The sequence below is a fragment of the Solanum tuberosum genome, unplaced genomic scaffold, assembly GCF_000226075.1.
Source record: "Solanum tuberosum cultivar DM 1-3 516 R44 unplaced genomic scaffold, SolTub_3.0 scf00411, whole genome shotgun sequence".
Lineage (NCBI taxonomy): Eukaryota > Viridiplantae > Streptophyta > Magnoliopsida > Solanales > Solanaceae > Solanum > Solanum tuberosum.
In genome coordinates this window covers 470,424-488,757 of record NW_006239344.1, presented here as the reverse complement: position 1 = coordinate 488,757, position 18,334 = coordinate 470,424, and the positions used below count along the sequence as shown (strand labels likewise).

Below are 18,334 nucleotides of genomic sequence, written 5' to 3'. Positions count from 1 at the left end.
GGTGGGTTATAGTAGGTGCCATCATTACTTGAGAAATTGGGTCGTGACAAAAGGTCAAGTTCTTTTGTAGTGAATCTTAGTTGGCAATGCTTAGGTGGAGGGATTAGTCCCATGTGGCTTGCCACATCACTAAAAATTTGGGGTGTTAACTCTTAAGGGTATTTGTGGTCTCCTAGGATAACGGCGGGGGTATTTTGATCCCAAAATGTAATGGAGGGTATAAGTGGTCTATTTCGCATAGTTCAGGGGCAATTTTGACCCTTTTCCGTATTTTAAATTCTCTTTGATTTCAACCTTTTTGTACACCATGTGCATGATAAGATATTAGCTTTTACATATATTTACATTTGCTTTAGCATAGCTCAGTCAAAGCAATGAAATTTAATGACTCAAATCTAATTCAAATTTGTTAAGTGTTATAGTTGACCTTAGTAAGCCATACCAAAATTACGGGCAAAATTACTTTATATTTGGCTTTCATAAAACAACAATTCAGGCAAAAATATGTGAAGTTTTATCTCAATAAAAAAATAATTGTTGACACCCAATTTTATCCTTCATTTTCATTTTTTTACGAGCGTCTTTTAATTTGTGAGGCCAAAATATTTTTTAAGCTATCTTTGTCTACTTTTGTGCTAAAAATATGTGTTCTATGCTTTATTTTGTTGTTATTATATTGCGTAATTATCATTGTATCATTTGTTACATGCGGACCGTGATGAATTATTGACACCAGTCCTACATTTTGTCTTAGTGTACTGAGGAGAAAAGGGGTTTGGCGGGAAGAGGAGTATAACATGAAATAAGTAAGGAGGTCAACCTCTTTCAAATATACAACATGGATTATGGCAATATAGTTGGACTCTCATGTCGATCCGCATAAATCAGCCTTTCCATGGAAGTAAATCTTTGTCTGCTAGGCAAGAGGATAGTAAGTTCCAAGTTCTATCTTAGATATTTCTATTAGTATGAAATTCATAAATAAAGTAGTTAATGATAGGTTTTTTATTACTGTCTTTGTATTTATTCACCTTTATTAAGTACTTATAAATAATCATTTTCAAAGTTCAATTACTATCATGCTCAAGCATTTTTACAAAATCTAGTTATAATCATATTTTTAATTAGGTTTCACTTGTATTTAACAAAATCTAGTTATAATCATATTTTTAATTTGGTTTCACTTGTATTTACATATTTTATTATTCTTTTATACTATCTTAGTTTAGTTAGTTTTGGTAGCAAAGAACTTATTGTAAGCAGAGTATATTTTCTGTCATCATATAAATTTTTCTAGCAACTTATTGGATTATCTAAATGATGTGTAACTCTCTATTCAATTATTCATACATGCCTTTTTATTTGGGGTTTTTGCGTCCTAGCAAAACTACTAGATTGATTTTAATTCTTAATCATGTGTGAAACTTATCTTGTTGTTGCTACAATTCTCATTTACCCAAATTTTCTTTTTCCTATTTGTTGGAATATGCTTTATTATAAGTTTGGTGTTTATTGGAAATAATTTCTTTATGTCTAAGAAATACGGATATGATATGTGTACACTCTATCTCTATCCCTCTTCAAATTTCACTTTTGAAAATTACATTTATTTTTGTTTGATGATATTATTGTTTTTGTAATTATGTGTTTATGCTAAGTACTTTCGATGAAGCCTTTTATATTTTTGAATGTTATCAAAACTGACCAACTGTTTAAAGTAAAAATCTTTTGTATTAGGCATGAATATCAATTTCAAATTACAATGATTCACTAACTTTTATATATGGGAAATTGATTAGTCTAAAGTTACACTATCTTTAAATAAGATTCACATTTCACAAAGCACGTTCAAGTCGTGTCAAAAAATAGTCCTAAGATAATTAATGAACTTTGATAGAATAATCACCCAATGTATGTTTTTGTTAACTATGTCATAATCTATTTTACCATCTTGTCTCGTTAGTCTATTTATATGAAAACCTTTCTTACTTTATTGTTTTATTTTTTTCTTTTAATTAATTTAACTTTTAGGACATACATATTCTCACTTCTTTAAATACTTTTTATATGTACATCACTTTGATTTCAACCATGACAAGTGGAGGAGTCAATGTGTGAAGCATAGCTTAAAAGGAATCGTCTCTCCAAGCAGGGCTAGGTACGTGTTGGCCTTTTAGGAAATGATGAAAAAAGACAGGCTATAGTCGACTTCTTGTAAGCACATATATAACTTTATAAAAATAAAGCACTTGCTACTCCCTTCTTTTTCAATTTTATATGTTACCATTTTAAAAGTTTCAAAAACTTGACAACTTTCATTATTATGCTAAAATATCCATATACTCTCATATAATCTTAATACCAATTTATTTTTATATATATAGATTTCTTTAAGAATTCTTTTCTTCTTGTTTTAAGGTGTTTAAAAGAGTTGATCATAAAAAATGAAACAAAGGGAGTAACATCTTATTGGGCCCGGGGCAGAGGCAGAGACAGCCTCTAATGGGGAGTATTAGGAGTTCAGATGAGGAACTATCATTGTTTCTAGAAATGCGAAGAAGGGAAAATGACAGAAATAATAATCGATTTCTTCAAAAATCCAACGAATTTGATCCCCTTGGTAAGTTTTTTTTTTGTCTTCCTTCCATTTATTGACCTTTCTTTGTTCAAATTGACAGCATAAAGAATAAATTTCAAGTTGAAGTTGGTTTTTTGAAGGTGCATTTCCACTTCAAGTTCCAAAAATATTTTTAGTCTTTATGGACATCATATAAATGTGTCCAACTAGTGAGGAATTTGTGATTTCTGCTTCATAACCTAAAGTTCATATATGTATTTTTTATTTCAATATATCTTATTGCAAGATCAAAAAGTGGTAGTTCACCTGCATTTATTATTGCATCAGCTGCACCCCTGCGGAAGACTCGTACTGATGAGTTCCTTAGTGCTGACAATGATAAAACTGATTACGACTGGTAATTTGTTTCTTCTTCTCCTTTCCAAGTATGTGATTTTCTGAGTTGTTTAATTGTTTCTTTTAGCTGCTTATGTTGATTTTGGACATTATAAGTTTCTTTATCCAATTTAATCTTTTTCACCATGTAGTTTATAAATTCTTTAGGGAAGTATTGATGAGTTGAATTCTCAGATGGTAACCCTTTCTTCTTTATTCCAATTTTCTCCAACAAGAAAGTGAGTATTGATCTTTTTAGAATTCTTAAGGACATTGATATTCCGTCTGCTTAAGGATATATCTCTTTTCTTAGACTCCATAAGGAGAGAATACACCACTTGGGTGGAAGGGGAGTCCAGGGTTTATTTTACATGGACGTGGCTTCAAAAGGGATGTTTCTTTTGATAATAAATGGAAAATTTACCATGTTAATTTTTTGGCAATGTCATTTTTCTCTGTGTTTTCACACAAGAAGGTGGAGATAATAACTATTAGTTGAGTGACCATCTGGGAAATCAACTCAAATATTGATGCACAAGTTTGCTTGAATTATCTTACCTACACAAGTTTACTGAGATAAGCAGACTTTTGGGCATCCCAGTGACAGAAAACAGAATTTGAAAGCTACAGGACACAAACAAGCATGATAAGAAATATGTAATCTAATTTTGTTATATAGGATTTATATACTAACTAATTAAACATTTAGAACTACTCATCATATATGACATTTCATTGATTATGTTGGTTCCAATGTAACAAACGATAGATTCAAGTCATTCAACTTTGTTAAAGATTATAAGCGTTGAACATCTAACTTAATTCATAGTGCCAAGAAACTTAAAACACCATGCTAAAAATTTAGCTGGAAGTTCCTCCTCCTCTCAATTGAGGACTTGGTCAAATAATAGGCGCTTGAAGATTTGGTAGATCATACGTTTCATTTATCATAAGAGACTTAATAAAATCCTTTTAAAATTCTTGTTATGCACCATGAGGATCGGCAGAAAATTATGAGATAGTGCCCTACTTGTGTCTAGTAGACCGATACAGGTCTCCTAGTCTACTGAACTCTTTAAATGTTAAAGACTAGGTGTTTGACATGGAGGGATGTTTCTTTTGATAATAAATGGAAAATTTACCATGTTAATTTTTTGGCAATGTCATTTTTCTCTGTGTTTTCACACAAGAAGGTGGAGATAATAACTATTAGTTGAGTGACCATCTGGGAAATCAACTCAAATATTGATGCACAAGTTTGCTTGAATTATCTTACCTACACAAGTTTACTGAGATAAGCAGACTTTTGGGCATCCCAGTGACAGAAAACAGAAGTTTGAAAGCTACAGGACACAAACAAGCATGATAAGAAATATGTAATCTAATTTTGTTATATAGGATTTATATACTAACTAATTAAACATTTAGAACTACTCATCATATATGACATTTCATTGATTATGTTGGTTCCAATGTAACAAACGATAGATTCAAGTCATTCAACTTTGTTAAAGATTATAAGCGTTGAACATCTAACTTAATTCATAGTGCCAAGAAACTTAAAACACCATGCTAAAAATCTAGCTGGAAGTTCCTCCTCCTCTCAATTGAGGACTTTGTCGAATAATAGGCACTTGAAGATTTGGTAGGTCATACGTTTCATTTATCATAAGAGACTTAATAAAATCCTTTTAAAATTCTTGTTATGCACCATGAGGATCGGCAGAAAATTATGAGATAGTGCCCTACTTGTGTCTAGTAGACCGATACAGGTCTCCAAGTCTACTGAACTCTTTAAATGTTAAAGGCTAGGTGTTTGACATATGACACTCAAGACTCCAAATACAATTTATATGTGCATCTTAAACTTTGATGTCATACTTCTCCAGGTAGTATTCTTAATTAGTGTTATCAAAGGCGTGCTTAACCCCTGAAGCGAGGCTCAAAACATGTTGAGCGTTTCGCCTCGCTTTATGTGCGCTTCATTGTCGTCATCAAGGTTCTAAGGCAAACGTTTCCTTGCCAATGAGCCTCTCATGAAGAAGTGATACTAAATAATTGATATTTCACTTTATCATAATTTTTTTTCAATTTCTTTGGATATATATTTGTCATTCATGTTAATAATTATTAGTCTTGGACTAAACATATATGTTTATATTCTTTTCTCCCTTTGCGCCTTTTTTAATTAAAGTCCACGCTTTATTTGCGCGTTGCGCTTAAAGCCCCCACAGACCCTAGAGCTTTTTTGCGCTTTTCGCCTTTGATAACACTGTTCTTAATACATGCTAGCTGAATTCAATTTCTTGATGTTACAAGGGAGGATAGCTAAGAGGGTTAAGGATGCAAATTTTAAGTGATAAAATATAAGGATGTCCTTGGAAACATGTATGGAAAACTAGGCAGCCTCTCAGAGTATCTTGTTTCACCTGGACTGCCCTGAAAGAAGCATGCCTAACACAAGACAATCTCCGGAAAAAAGGTGTAATCCTCATCAACAGATGTGTCATGTGCAAGCAGACCAATGAAAGTGGATAACTTTTTGGATTTTGTTAGTTCTCTATCTCTAGTACAGTAGAGTAGTAGGGCCCCCTATTGACTGTTTCTCAAGTTTTTGCTAAGCTAGTGTCACGGACTTAGAGTCTTACTAAAGCTCCGTGCGGCACTTGACAACTTACTCACTAGTCTTTCAAGATCTTGTAAGCTCAAGTAAGCCTTTTATGCTAAAGATCGCTAAGAGAATGAAAGGAAAGACTTAGAGAATTTTGGAAGAAGGCTTTGTATTGCTTGGAAGAATGCTTTACAACTTGCTTGCTTGGATGGTGCTTTGCAAATGAGGGGCACCTCTATTTATACTACCTCCTAGGGACTAAAATGTAATTAATATTTACTTTACAAGTCCCTAAACTATTTACACTTTGGTCCCTCCCTAGAATCTTCTACTAATTATAGGAAATTCTAAAGCTTTCCAAGAAAATATCTAGACCTTCCATTGCCTTCTAAGTTATTCCATCGCCAACCGGGTCTTGTCTTCTTGTACGCATGGCCAATAGTCTACTCACTCGATCCACGCCCTCGCGCAACGTCTTCAGTTGTTTCCTAATCTCTTTCAGCCTGGTCTTATGATCTTCCTCCTTCCTAGGAAGCAAGCGCCTCGGCGGCTTCTTTGGCATCACGGCATTGTTCCTTTCTGGAACCTTCTTCGTGCGTGGTGGCAGGGACCCTTTTGCACCATTGTCTTCTTTCGAACTTGCAATGGTGGCTCTATGCGTCGACTCCTTCTTCTTAGGGCCTCTTATGAGTTGTAGGGCTGTTAGACGTACTTGTCCTTCCGTCTTCGGTACCTTAACCAGGGGCACCATACATGATCTTCCTTGCTCCATGACTAGAAGTCGTTGGAGGTAAGGGTCGATCACCGCGTGGCACTGCTGGAAGAATTCCTGCCCAAGAATTACATCGAAGAGATCTACAGGAGCGACAGTGAAATTGGTCTTACCTTGCCACTCGCCTAGCGTGATGCTCACTCCATGTGCGACTCCGCTCACAGGAGTCGGGGGTGCATTGACCGTCCTGAGTTGGGCGTTACTTGGATTGTAACTCAGTCCCAACCTTGTCGCTGCCGTCTTGGTCATTATATTGACCTCTGCACCCGTGTCGACCATAGCACGCGTGGGTCTTCCATTTATCGTAACGTCGACATACTGCGCGCCATATCCTCTTGGCTTCTCTGGCTGCTTCGTGATGGCTCCGCATAGTCCTATCAAGCCCAACTGCGTCGTCCCTTCGCCTTGTCCTTGCTCCTGGGCGTCTTTCTCCTTCCGCTCTCGCAGGATGGCACCAAGGCTCTTCAGTTCAGGGCACCTTGCATAACCATGCAGCTCGCCGCATATGTAGCAACCACCTTTGTTGGCAACCTCTATCTTCCTCTCCGTGTTGCCATGACGTCCGGACTTCTTGCCATCGGACTTATAAGTGTCATGCTTCTTGGGATGTGGCCGCTGCTCCTCGCTTCGCCACGATCTCCCCCACCATGGTCATGACTACCTCTCATCTCTTCTCCTCTGGCTCTGTCGGGTTTCTCATGCCTGAAGTCTGTCAAAGCTTCGGTCTGCGTGATGGCTTCGTCTATGGTCCTGACTTGCCGACGTTCCAACTCCGTCCTGGCCCAATTTTGCATCCCATCCATGAAGTGGAACAACATATCATCATCCGTGAGGTTAGGAATTTGAAGCGTGAGGGTAGTGAACTCCTGCACATATGCACGGATGCTGCCCGTTTGCTTCAGCTCCCTAAACTTGCGCTTCGTCTCATAGATGACGTTGTTAGGGAAGAAGGCTTTCTTGAACTCCTCCCGGAATGCTCCCAGGTGTTGATGGTGCACGTCCCCTTCCCTATCTCGGCCTCTTTGTGCCTCTACCATAGCATGGCCATCTCCGAAAGATACAACATAGCAGTGTTGATCTTACTCTCATTGCTCTTCAGCCCGTTGCACTTGAAGTAATTCTCCAAATGCCAGAGAAAATTCTCCACCTCTTGCGCGTCACGGACGCCTTTGAACATAGGTGGCTTGGGAGCCTCGACCCTGGCCTCCCTATCTCGATCAAGCGACGATGATCCTCCAGCTGCCACACCTTCCTTGAGTGCTTTCATCTCGGCCTTCATGGTCTCAATCGTGCTCAACGCCTCCATGAGCCGACACTCCAAGGAAGTGATAGCCTCCTTCATCTCAAACTCGGCTCGCTGACGTCCCTCCAACTCCTTACGGATGTTTTCGGTCTCCTCAAGGGTGAAGTCTTTGAGAATCTTGAATTTGCCATCGGCCACGTTCATGCGCCGGCCTAATATCTCCACGGCCTGCCTTGCCACTTCAACCCTTGTGACCCACTCTTCTCCTGTGGTGACGTCAATGGCCTCCTCGCCACATTCCTCGTCACTTGCTTCGGTGGTTGAGGGTGGATGAGATGTTAGCGCCTCGCTTGGTGCGGGATCCAACAGCATTTCTTCATGACTCTTTTGGTGCTTCTTTCCCTTGCGGTTCTTCTTTCCACCATCCGGACGGACGTTGGTGGTACTAGCGGCATTCACGTCTCCTTCGGTTGCCATTCCCTTAGTATCAAACCTTCGCTTTGATACCACTTTGTCACGGACTTAGAGTCTTGCTAAAGCTCCGTGCGGCACTTGACAACTTACTCACTAGTCTTTCAAGATCTAGTAAGCTCAAGTAAGCCTTTTATGCTAAGATTGCTAAGAGAATGAAAGGAAAGACTTAGAGAATTTTGGAAGAAGGCTTTGTATTGCTTGGAAGAATGCTTTACAACTTGCTTGCTTGGATGGTGCTTTGCAAATGAGGGGCACCTCTATTTATACTACCTCCTAGGGACTAAAATGTAAGAGTTAATAACTTTGATGGTCACTCAACTATCAACTTTTTTCACAGAAAGTCACTCAACTTTCATTTTTAACTCAAAAGTCACTCAACTATGACTTCTTTGCATAGAAAGTCACTCAGCCTATTTTATTATTTTTTTTCACTAAAATTTGCTGATATGGAATTTTTATTTTTAACCAAAATTTTAAAAATCAAATACATATCCATTTAATGACCTGCCTCATTTAACCCGATCCGCTAAAAATATGATATTAAACTTTTTATTTTATCATTAGTTCCCCAAATCATTCTATTGTCTCTTTTATCTCCTAGCGTTCTTCTTCTCTTTTTTTTTTTTTCTTTTTTTTTTTTTAACTTTTTAAAAACTTTAGCTGTCTGTATATTTAACAGGCCACTTTGAGGGCTTGTATTTGTTTTTAGAGTTTAAAAAAGTTTTTAAAAGTAAAAAAAAAGAAAAGAAAAATGAGACAAGAGAGAATGATTTGGGGAATTAATGATAAAATAAAAAGTTCAATATTATATTTTTAGCGGGTCGGATTAAATGGGGCGAGTCATTAAATGGTTATGTATTTGATTTTTAAAATTTTGGTTAAAAATAAAAATTCCATATCAGCAAATTTTAGTGAAAAAAAATAATAAAATAGGCTGAGTGACTTTCTATGCAAAGAAGTCATAGTTGAGTGACTTTTGAGTTAAAAATGAAAGTTGAGTGACTTTCTGTGAAAAAAGTTGATAGTTGAGTGACCATCAAAATTATTAACTCTATAATTCTGTTTGGAGCAGCTTTCTTGCACATTGTGCTTTGTGACTTTGCATCTTCTTGATGCTTTCTAATATCATTTAATTACTTTACCAAAAAAAAAAAGGATGTCAAAAGCAAGTTTTTATTCAAACATCATGAACAGTGAGAAAAACACGTATAGTTTGTAGATGTATTTGTTTTCTGCGCAATTTAAGTACAAATATTAATGGCTGCCATATATCAAAATCTAGCACTCAAATAAATAAAGGGAGTAGGGTGGTGCACCCCCTTTCTGTAAATTTGAAAAGCAGAACAAAAAGGGCTTCTTTGCACCTCTGATGTTGAATTATTTTGTTGATTCATGAATCAGATTTCCCAGATATTCTTTTAAAATCCTATCTGCAGTTCTGTATGCGTTATTATGAGATGTTATTTTCCTGTTTCAAGCTTCTAACACCTCCAGGCACTCCTCTTTTTCCTTCTCTAGAGATGGAATCACGCAAAACTATGATGAGTCAGCTGGGAACTTCTAGAGCTCACCCCACTGCATTGACATCTAGAGTAAGAATATGTATATTCTACTGTTACATTCTTTCTTTGCTGAAATGCATTATGTGTAATTGGAAATTAGTATATTTTCACTTTTGTAATGTTTAACACGGGAAATGTTGACCATCTGTATAATCTGAGAGTATTTCATCCCATATCCAGCCACCAGAGGGATGTGGAGATTTCAAGGAAACCTAAAAGAATATTTCTTTAATTAAACAGGAAGACCCTGACAGGTTCTTTAGTTCAGACTGCGTGCACAATGGTGGCTCCATTGTTTAGTCAAATGCTATTCGCAGAAGCCCTCTACTGAATTTGAGGGTTATTTTAGTTTTTGAATGTAGAGGTATGATGTACAACTGCTCCCATGCTTAGTTCAGGTGACAAAGGCCGAGGAACTTGTGACCTAGGTCTAGGTTCGACCTCTATACCATGTGAACTAAGCCTAACATTTAATTGGAGAGTAGTAGAGGGCTGAGCCCATTATTCCCGAACTTCGAATGCTGCAGTTGGTCCTAATGGTTGACTGTAGATGCATACAGTTATCAGAAAGAAAAAGTGTGCCATACATTTCTTTTGTGATGCTTCTTGTGGGATATTATGAGTACCCAATCTCCTAGATATCAACCATTTGGAAAACTGAAACTCCTACGAATATTTTTGGGCTATGATTTCTTTATCCTAGTAAGGATGCATTAGCTAGCACATGCTCTTATGATGGGGTGTCTGTGATCAGTTTGAGTTGGTTTTTTCTTAAAGATTCTCCCGAGTAATTATAATAATCAGATTTATTGATGTTCCTAGTATTACTAAATGTTATAACACATTTAATCATTATCCAATTTGATGGAATTGTTTAATCTTGAAGAGAATCTTCTATAATTATGCATATTAGGCGTCTTTTTTGGTTTTATGCAGTCATTTATAACTTGATTGTTCTTGGACAATAATAGAAGGAAACAATGAGGAAAAACATTAATAGACAAAGTTCACAATTTAAAAGTTCATACGACGAAAAACACCAACTTGTAGCTTGCTTTTATTTGAAACCCATAATTTACATTGAACTAAGTAAAAGAAAGATTAAGAAAGGTAAGTCCCATGGAGCGGTTGTTAAACCAACTATGTTGTATTGGTCGGAGTGTTGGTCAGTCAAGAACTCGCATCCTCAGAAGTTGAAGGTAACATAAATGAGGATGCTTAAATGGATGTGTGGGCACATTAGAAGAGGCAAGATTAGAAACGAAGATATATGAGGCCTGGTGGGAGTAGCTTCAATGGTGGACAAGATGCGGGAAACAAGGCCAAGATTGTTCGAGCATTCGAAGAGGAGGAACACAAATGCCCTAGTGACGAGGTGCGAGAGGTTGACAATGATAGGTTTGAGGAAGGTAGAGGTAGATCGAGGAAGAATTGGGGAGATGTGATTACAATAGATGAAACATCTTCAACTAAATAAGGACATGAATTTAAACAGGAGATCATGGAGGTCGAGGATCAGGGTAGACGGTTAGTAGGTAGTTGAGCATTTTCTCTCTTTCTCGTGGTAGATCAGGGTTCTAGTCTGGCAGTATTATCCCACCGTCCCAATTTGACACAGTTTAAGAAAATCAGGAAGACTTTTGAAACTTGTGGTTTAAAACAAACCTTAGATATTTGTGTGACGGTAAATCAATTCGTTAGGGGTAAAAGGGAAATTTTAAAGTTATTTCTAATTATAGAAAAGTGATATTCTTTTGAGGACACATTAAAAAGTAAAGTATGTCACATAAATTGGGACAAAGGGAGTATTATTTTGCTAGCATTACCTTGTTCTTCTATTTTATTTCTATTGTTGTTTCTTTTACTTTGGTTATCTCTAATATTTTTATTGTCAAATATTTTTCTTTTTTTCAATATTCTCATAATAGCTTTTTACTCATGCATTTCTTTCAAACCATGTTCTGAAAATCGATTTTCTTGATCAGAGGGTCTTTTGAACCTCTCTACCCGTCAGAATTAAGGGTAAGGTCTGCGTACACCCCACCCTTCCCAAACCCCACTCGTGGGACTATATTGGGTATGTTGTTGTTTGCAAGTACACTAAAGAAAGATTAGAGAAAGCATAGTTAAATATGTCTAGACACCAATTTACTTGAAGACAATGCAGAACTTTGCCTATTACTGTGAGTAGATAAATATGTGAAGTGCAAATAGTGAAGCTTTCTGCCTGGCAATCTTAACCTGAAGTGTGTATCACAGTTTTGATATATTTTTATCTGTAATTTGCTAACTTTGATGCAGTTAACAAATTCTCTCCCAGAGGCCACCTCAAGAAGCAACTTAGCATCTAGACAGCTAGCTTCCTCTCCTGGATTAAAACACTTCAAGTTCTAGTCTTCGAAGACCATCTTCTTCAGGTGGATCAAGACCTTCAACTCCTACTGGTAGACCGACATTGAGCTCATCTAGATCCACCTCGACCTCAGCATCTAGATCCACATCTGCTGCAGCAACCAAAGCAATGGCATCCTCTGCAACCTCTAGATTAATGTCAACCACGACAGCATCTAGATCATCAAGGTCTGCAACACCTACTTCTCGGGCCACCATGCCTTCTGCAAAACCCACTGTTCCTCCAAGATCTTCAACACCTACTGCAAGATCCAGTGCACGGTCCTCAACACCAACAAGCAGGGCCTCAGTTACTGGATCAAAGTCCACATCAAGGGCAGCAACTCCAACTCGTCGAGCAACTTCAGTGTCAAGTACAACAAATACAACTGTTCCTCCAGTTAAATCTGTGTATTCCCCTTTGGGTACCAGGTCAGCTACAATGGCATCACGAAACCCTGCAGCCTCACGTGCTAGTTCTCCAACTGTAAAACCCAGACCATGGAAGCCTTCAGATATACCAGGGTTCTCCCTTGATGCTCCACCCAATTTAAGGACATCACTACCTGACAGGCCAATTTCAGCTACAAGGGGCAGACCTGGAGCAGCTAGTGTCAGGTCTTCATCTGTTGAGCCAGCTTCAAATGGAAGGGTTAGACGACAGTCATGCTCTCCAGCAAGAGGACATCCTCCTAATGGTGTTATGCATAGCAGTGGAAGCTCTGTTCCTGTACCATCCATGAGCCGACTTCATGCTAAAGCCAAGGACAATGTAAGCCCTGGCATGGTTGGGACCAAAATGGTTGAAAGGGTAATAAATATGCAGAAGCTGATTCCTCCAAAAACAAGATGACAAACATTCTCCACGCAGTAACTTGATCTGCAAAGTCTTCGTCACCTGATAGCTCAGGTTTTGGAAGATCATTATCAAAGAAATCCTTGGATATGGCTATTAGACATATGGTATATACATTCTTTTCACATTCCTATGCTAATAGAATATTGTGCTCTACCATAGACTGAAGACATAAGTATATTTTCAAAAACTGATTAGAGTAGCAATATTTGTGTTGTTTTTTTTATAGCTCTAAGTCTTAGATGATCTGTCTTGTTGGCCTTCTTGTTCTCTTATCCTTTTTGGATTTGCTTAACTTTGAGACATTGTTCTTGGACAGGATATAAGGCAGAGAGTCTCGGTTAATTTGCGTCCCTTGATGACTAATATTCCAGCATCCTCTATGTACAGTGTGAGATCAGGGCCGCCTACTAGAGGCAGGACAAGCAGGTCAATTAGCGTGCCTGACTCCCCACTTGCCACGAGCAGTAATACTAGTTCTGAGGTGAGTGTAAGCAGCAACGTTGTGTGGGTTGATGGAAGTGAAATTGATGAAGACATTAGCAGTGATAAAGGTGCTCGATCACCTGCCATTGTGCGTGGGAGGTGATGATTGGCTTTCATGCTGCATGATGCTTTCTATGTTTTGGATCGGTGCCAGTTTGAGAGTTCTGAAACCTGAATATGATTGTTTCCCTGGAAGAACTGACTGATTTGATTCACCTGACTATGTAAAGATTGATGCACTGTCTAGCTGTATTTTGAATCATTGTATTATTAGTCCTGTTAATGCCAATGCCTCGTTTTTGTTCATGAGAAATGTGACATATATGAGATTAGTATGTCTAAACATCTTGTGATGTGAAATGTGACATATATGACATTTTGCTTTCTTAGAACATTTAATCTACTTTTCTAACAGATAATTCATAGGTCGAAATGTCTATCTGTTGTTCCTTCAGGTCATGTTAGGCAGTGAGATGCAATGGAATTACCAGATGCAGTGAACTTGTTTTGACATGGATGCTGAACAAAGATAGTAGATTTCAACCGCGATGTCTAAAGCTCAAATACATTAGAGATAAATTATACCATTAGCAAATCAAATAGTGCTTTGATGAATTATCAACTAGTGTAGTTCCAATAGAACAACACAACCACTCATGTTAAGGAAAATTCAATCATTTTATGCTCTTTATTGTTGATGGTTTTTCTCATATGCTATTTAATAAATATATGAGAAAAAAAGAAGAAAACATTTAATTTAAACCATCGTGAAATTCCGAAGTTGTTCTAGAAGGGAAAATGGTCGAAGAGTTCACATTGAAGACTTGTCGACCATTTGATTTATCATTTGCTCAAGTCGTTGATTGTACTTGCCTAATAATTAGCCCTACAAAGACAAAACACCATAAGAAGAATGGAGTGATAAGAGGAATTTCTCACTTACGAACTTTTAAAATTGCAATGATACTCTAATTTAATTGCACTGTAATATACCTTTAGGACTATTCAAAACGAGTCACTTTTACTCTCCATTACTTTTTTTGCTCAAAAATGCTTTCGTTGTTAGGTTTTTGGATCAAATATGCTCTCCAACTAGCAAAAGAGTTCAAACATATCTTGTTACTTACGGGTTTCGGTTTGGTTGGTTCGGTTATTAACCATACACAAAAATAAAAGAAACAATTCATTTAAAATGTGAAAAAAGTGACAACAATTCATTCAAAACGAAAAATAGTTAGAATGACTTAAATTACTAAATTTTCAATCACTAAATTTACTATCAATAAAGCTTTAAAATTCACTATATTGGCCTAGAAGGAAGAGACAATAACATTTTCAGTCCCACAAAGAATTGACAGACACTCATATACATGAAATCAATAAGATAAATGTTTCATCTTGGGCATTTTTTGCTTTCAATAAGTAAATTATAAAGAAATTTTAATGAAAATATGTATAAGATCTTTAAAATTGTTTATAAAAATAATATATTAAGTATGTATATTAATTAAATATATGTATATAATTCGTTGGTTCGGTTATTTCTTCTATTTTTTCGAATAAAACCATAACCAAACCAAATACTATCGGTTTTCAAAAATCTAAAACCAAACCAAACCCAAATAAAATCGGTTTTATTTTATCAGTTTGGTTCGGTTTTTCGGTTTGAATTGGTTTTTATCCAAACCGTGAACACCCCTACTTACGGTTGCTCCAAAACAAAAATAAATTAATACTCCCTATGTCCCCAATTACTTGTCTACTTTTGAATTGACACACCAATTAAGAAAACAATTATTGATATAGTGAAATTTACCATTTTACCCCTATTAATTATGAAGTGGATGAATTAAAAACTTAAGATTTTCAAGAAGTTCTACTTTCAAAGTATTTAAATAAGGGTATAATAGGTAAAATAAATTATTCTTTCTTGATTTGTCAAAATGAACAAGTATTTAAGGATAATTTAAAAAAAACGGACAAATAATTAGGAACGGAGAAAGTATTGTCTTTGAGCTATTCAAAATAAGACTTTTTTTTTGGGCTCAAACTGTTGATATGCTAATTGATGAATCTCTTTCGTTTTTATTTCGCCAAACTTTGGGATAAATTTTATTTAAATAGAAAAAATTTGACCAAACTTTAATCTCATAGAATCCATTTTGAGCATCTCCATTGAATTCCCAGTCCCTTTTTCTCATTTTCCTTATTTGTCCTAATCGGGTCTTTGTTATCAAACTTTTAATTTAACCTAACCCTTTTACAAAAAAAAAAAAAAAAAAATCTGGAAACCTAATTTCCAGGAAGTTTACCTGAAGAGGACAATTCAATATATAGGAGTTGATTGGCCACAAATTATGCAAACTCTTCGAGTCATGTAGAAGAACAAACCGCAATGAGCTGCCTTCATAATTGATCAATTGTTCCGACATCTCTCAATAAATTATACTACAAGATTTTCCACATGTTGCTACGAACATTGGACTAATATTACACATCTTACCTAACTAAATAAGAATAACTTTACTACGTAGACAAAAAGAAGACTTAAACAATTAATGTCCCTCAGAAAATAAATAAAAAAATCACTTCTTGAAATACTATACATTTTTCACTTTAACGTCAAAGAATGGGACAATAATAGTATGCTATAGGGAATTTATGAGAACAGTCTGGCAGAGGTTAGAGAAAAAAACAAACTTTAAAATCCAAAAATTTACCAGCAAGTCATAACTCAGCACATTATTGTTGATTAGTCTGTTTTTTCTGGAGTAAGAAATCCAATAGGGATTCCAAATCTACCATAACATAAGGAGAGGAGGTAGAGCAATAGCTTGGGTTGACCCTCTTAATGAAGATCGATCTGGCAGAGGAGAAGTAGATCCATTCAAGTCCAAAGCAAGGTGGAAAGTCTAAGGCGTAAGTCATCGGTTCAAATCCGATAAGGGGCTTTGTAAAACCCCAATCTAGTATTCATATTTGATGGGAGAATTTTATTTTTATTTGTAATAAAAAAAGTAACTAACTGGATAATACATTATCATTATACTTAGTTATAAAGAGCCTACTGGTCTAAATTTGTGTCCAATTTTATTGTACAGGTGAATCTTTATGTCCCTTTCTATATTTTCTTGTCTACCTTAAAATACCCAACTTGTCAATATCATGAAAAATCATACAAACAATTAAAATTGGAGAATAAATTTAATAGTATTAGACCTGTGTCTTTTGCTACCAACCTTCTTACTTTCTTAAATGATTCTCCCAACTCATACACAGAATTCTTACTTTTATGCTATGAAGAAGTATACTGTTGTACTATCTTTACTGACCTTTTTCTCTTTGCTACTACCCTATGTTCTTTGCTCATCAAAAGTTCAGTTGGGAGGGAATGAAACAGACAGAATGTCACTACTAGCATTCAAGAATATGATCATTGATGACCCTTTCAAGATCATGGACTCCTGGAATGAAACTATACATTTTTGTGACTGGCCTGGGGTTTCATGTGGTCGACGTCATCCCCGAGTTACAGTTTTAAATCTTACTTCTCTGAAATTGAGGGGTTCTCTGTCACCAAGCATTGGTAATCTGAGCTTTCTTTGTGTCCTTAAGCTCCAAAATAATAGTTTTTCAGGTGAAATTCCATCAGAGATTGGCTACTTACATAAGTTAAAGTTTTTACTCCTTGATAATAACTCGTTCACTGGTCATATTCCATCAAACATTTCAGGATGCTTCAATCTTGTTTCTGTTGTTCTTTCATATAATATGATGGTGGGCAAAATTCCAGCAGAATTAGGCACATTGTTGAAACTCAAACAACTTTCTCTTGTTTCTAACTATTTTACAGGAGGAATTCCGCCTTCATTTGGTAATCTTTCTTTACTTGATACCTTTTCCGCAAGCAAGAATAATTTGTTAGGGAAAATACCTGATGAATTATGTCAATTGCTCAACTTAAAGTACTTTGTAGTGAATGAGAACAACTTGAGTGGTACCCTGCCTCCTTGTCTTTTCAATCTTTCCTCTATCGTGGCCATAGATGTTGGAACAAACCATTTAGAAGGAAAATTGCCTCCATTGCTTGGTATTACTCTTCCTAGTTTAGAGTTCCTTAGCATTTATAGAAACAATGTAACTGGAAATATTCCGGTAACATTGTCAAATGCTACGAATCTTCAGTCTCTTATTGCTAGTAGAAATGGACTCACAGGAAAAGTACCACCCCTTGGAAATTTGCTGAAAATGCGGAGATTTTTAGTTGCTTTCAATTATCTTGGGAAGGGGGAGGATGATGACCTTAGCTTTCTCACCACATTGGTGAATGCCACCAGCTTGGAGCTTTTGGAGCTCAATACAAATAATTTTGGTGGAGTCTTACCTGCATCTGTTAGTAATCTTTCGACTGAGCTTATAGAGCTTTCGTTGTCTTATAATCAGATTTCTGGAAAAATCCCAAGAGGGATATCCAATCTCAAGAAGCTTCAGGCTTTCTTTGTAGCTTACAACAGATTTCACGGTGAAATTCCGTCTGAAATTGGTGATCTGATATATTTGCAAGAGCTGGCTTTACTTGGAAATCAGTTCTCTGGCCAAATTCCAATCTCATTGGGAAATTTAGCTTATTTAGCCAAACTCAGTTTAAGAGAAAACAATATCCAGGGGAGAATTCCTTCCAGTTTAGGCAAATGCCACAATTTGGAACTGTTGGATCTTGGTTCAAATAACCTTAGTGGTTTCATACCATCAGAAATTCTTGAACTCTCATCCTTGTCGGAGGGCATGGACCTATCTCAGAACCACTTAACTGGTTTCCTTTCGATGGAAATTGGGAAGTTGAGAAATCTAGGCTACTTAAACCTGTCTGATAACAAGTTGCAGGGCCAGATTCCTACCACTATAGGTACTTGTGTGAAACTTGAAGCACTAGACATAAGCAACAACAACTTTCAGGGTAGTATTCCTTCAACCATGAATAGTTTG

General features: G+C 36.5%; 2 protein-coding genes across 2 annotated transcripts in view; both read left to right on the top strand.

Moving 5' to 3' along the window:
• The window catches only part of LOC102581706 (mucin-5B-like), a 19,889-nt gene extending 6,149 nt beyond the window's left edge, over nucleotides 1–13,740 (top strand). Inside the window, 6 exon segments of the mRNA XM_015303251.1 lie at nucleotides 9,531–9,645; nucleotides 11,917–11,991; nucleotides 11,993–12,847; nucleotides 12,849–12,884; nucleotides 12,886–12,969; nucleotides 13,182–13,740. Of these exon segments, the coding sequence (XP_015158737.1) occupies nucleotides 9,531–9,645; nucleotides 11,917–11,991; nucleotides 11,993–12,847; nucleotides 12,849–12,884; nucleotides 12,886–12,969; nucleotides 13,182–13,451 (1,435 nt within the window). The 3' untranslated portion in view covers nucleotides 13,452–13,740.
• Nucleotides 13,741–15,586: 1,846 nt separating this feature from the next.
• The window catches only part of LOC102587026 (probable LRR receptor-like serine/threonine-protein kinase At3g47570), a 4,427-nt gene continuing 1,679 nt past the window's right edge, over nucleotides 15,587–18,334 (top strand). The window contains exons 1-3 of the mRNA XM_006362933.2: nucleotides 15,587–16,267; nucleotides 16,730–16,985; nucleotides 17,082–18,329. Coding sequence (XP_006362995.2) covers nucleotides 16,754–16,985; nucleotides 17,082–18,329 — 1,480 coding nt within the window. The 5' untranslated portion in view covers nucleotides 15,587–16,267; nucleotides 16,730–16,753. The remainder of the gene's footprint in view (nucleotides 16,268–16,729; nucleotides 16,986–17,081; nucleotides 18,330–18,334) is intronic.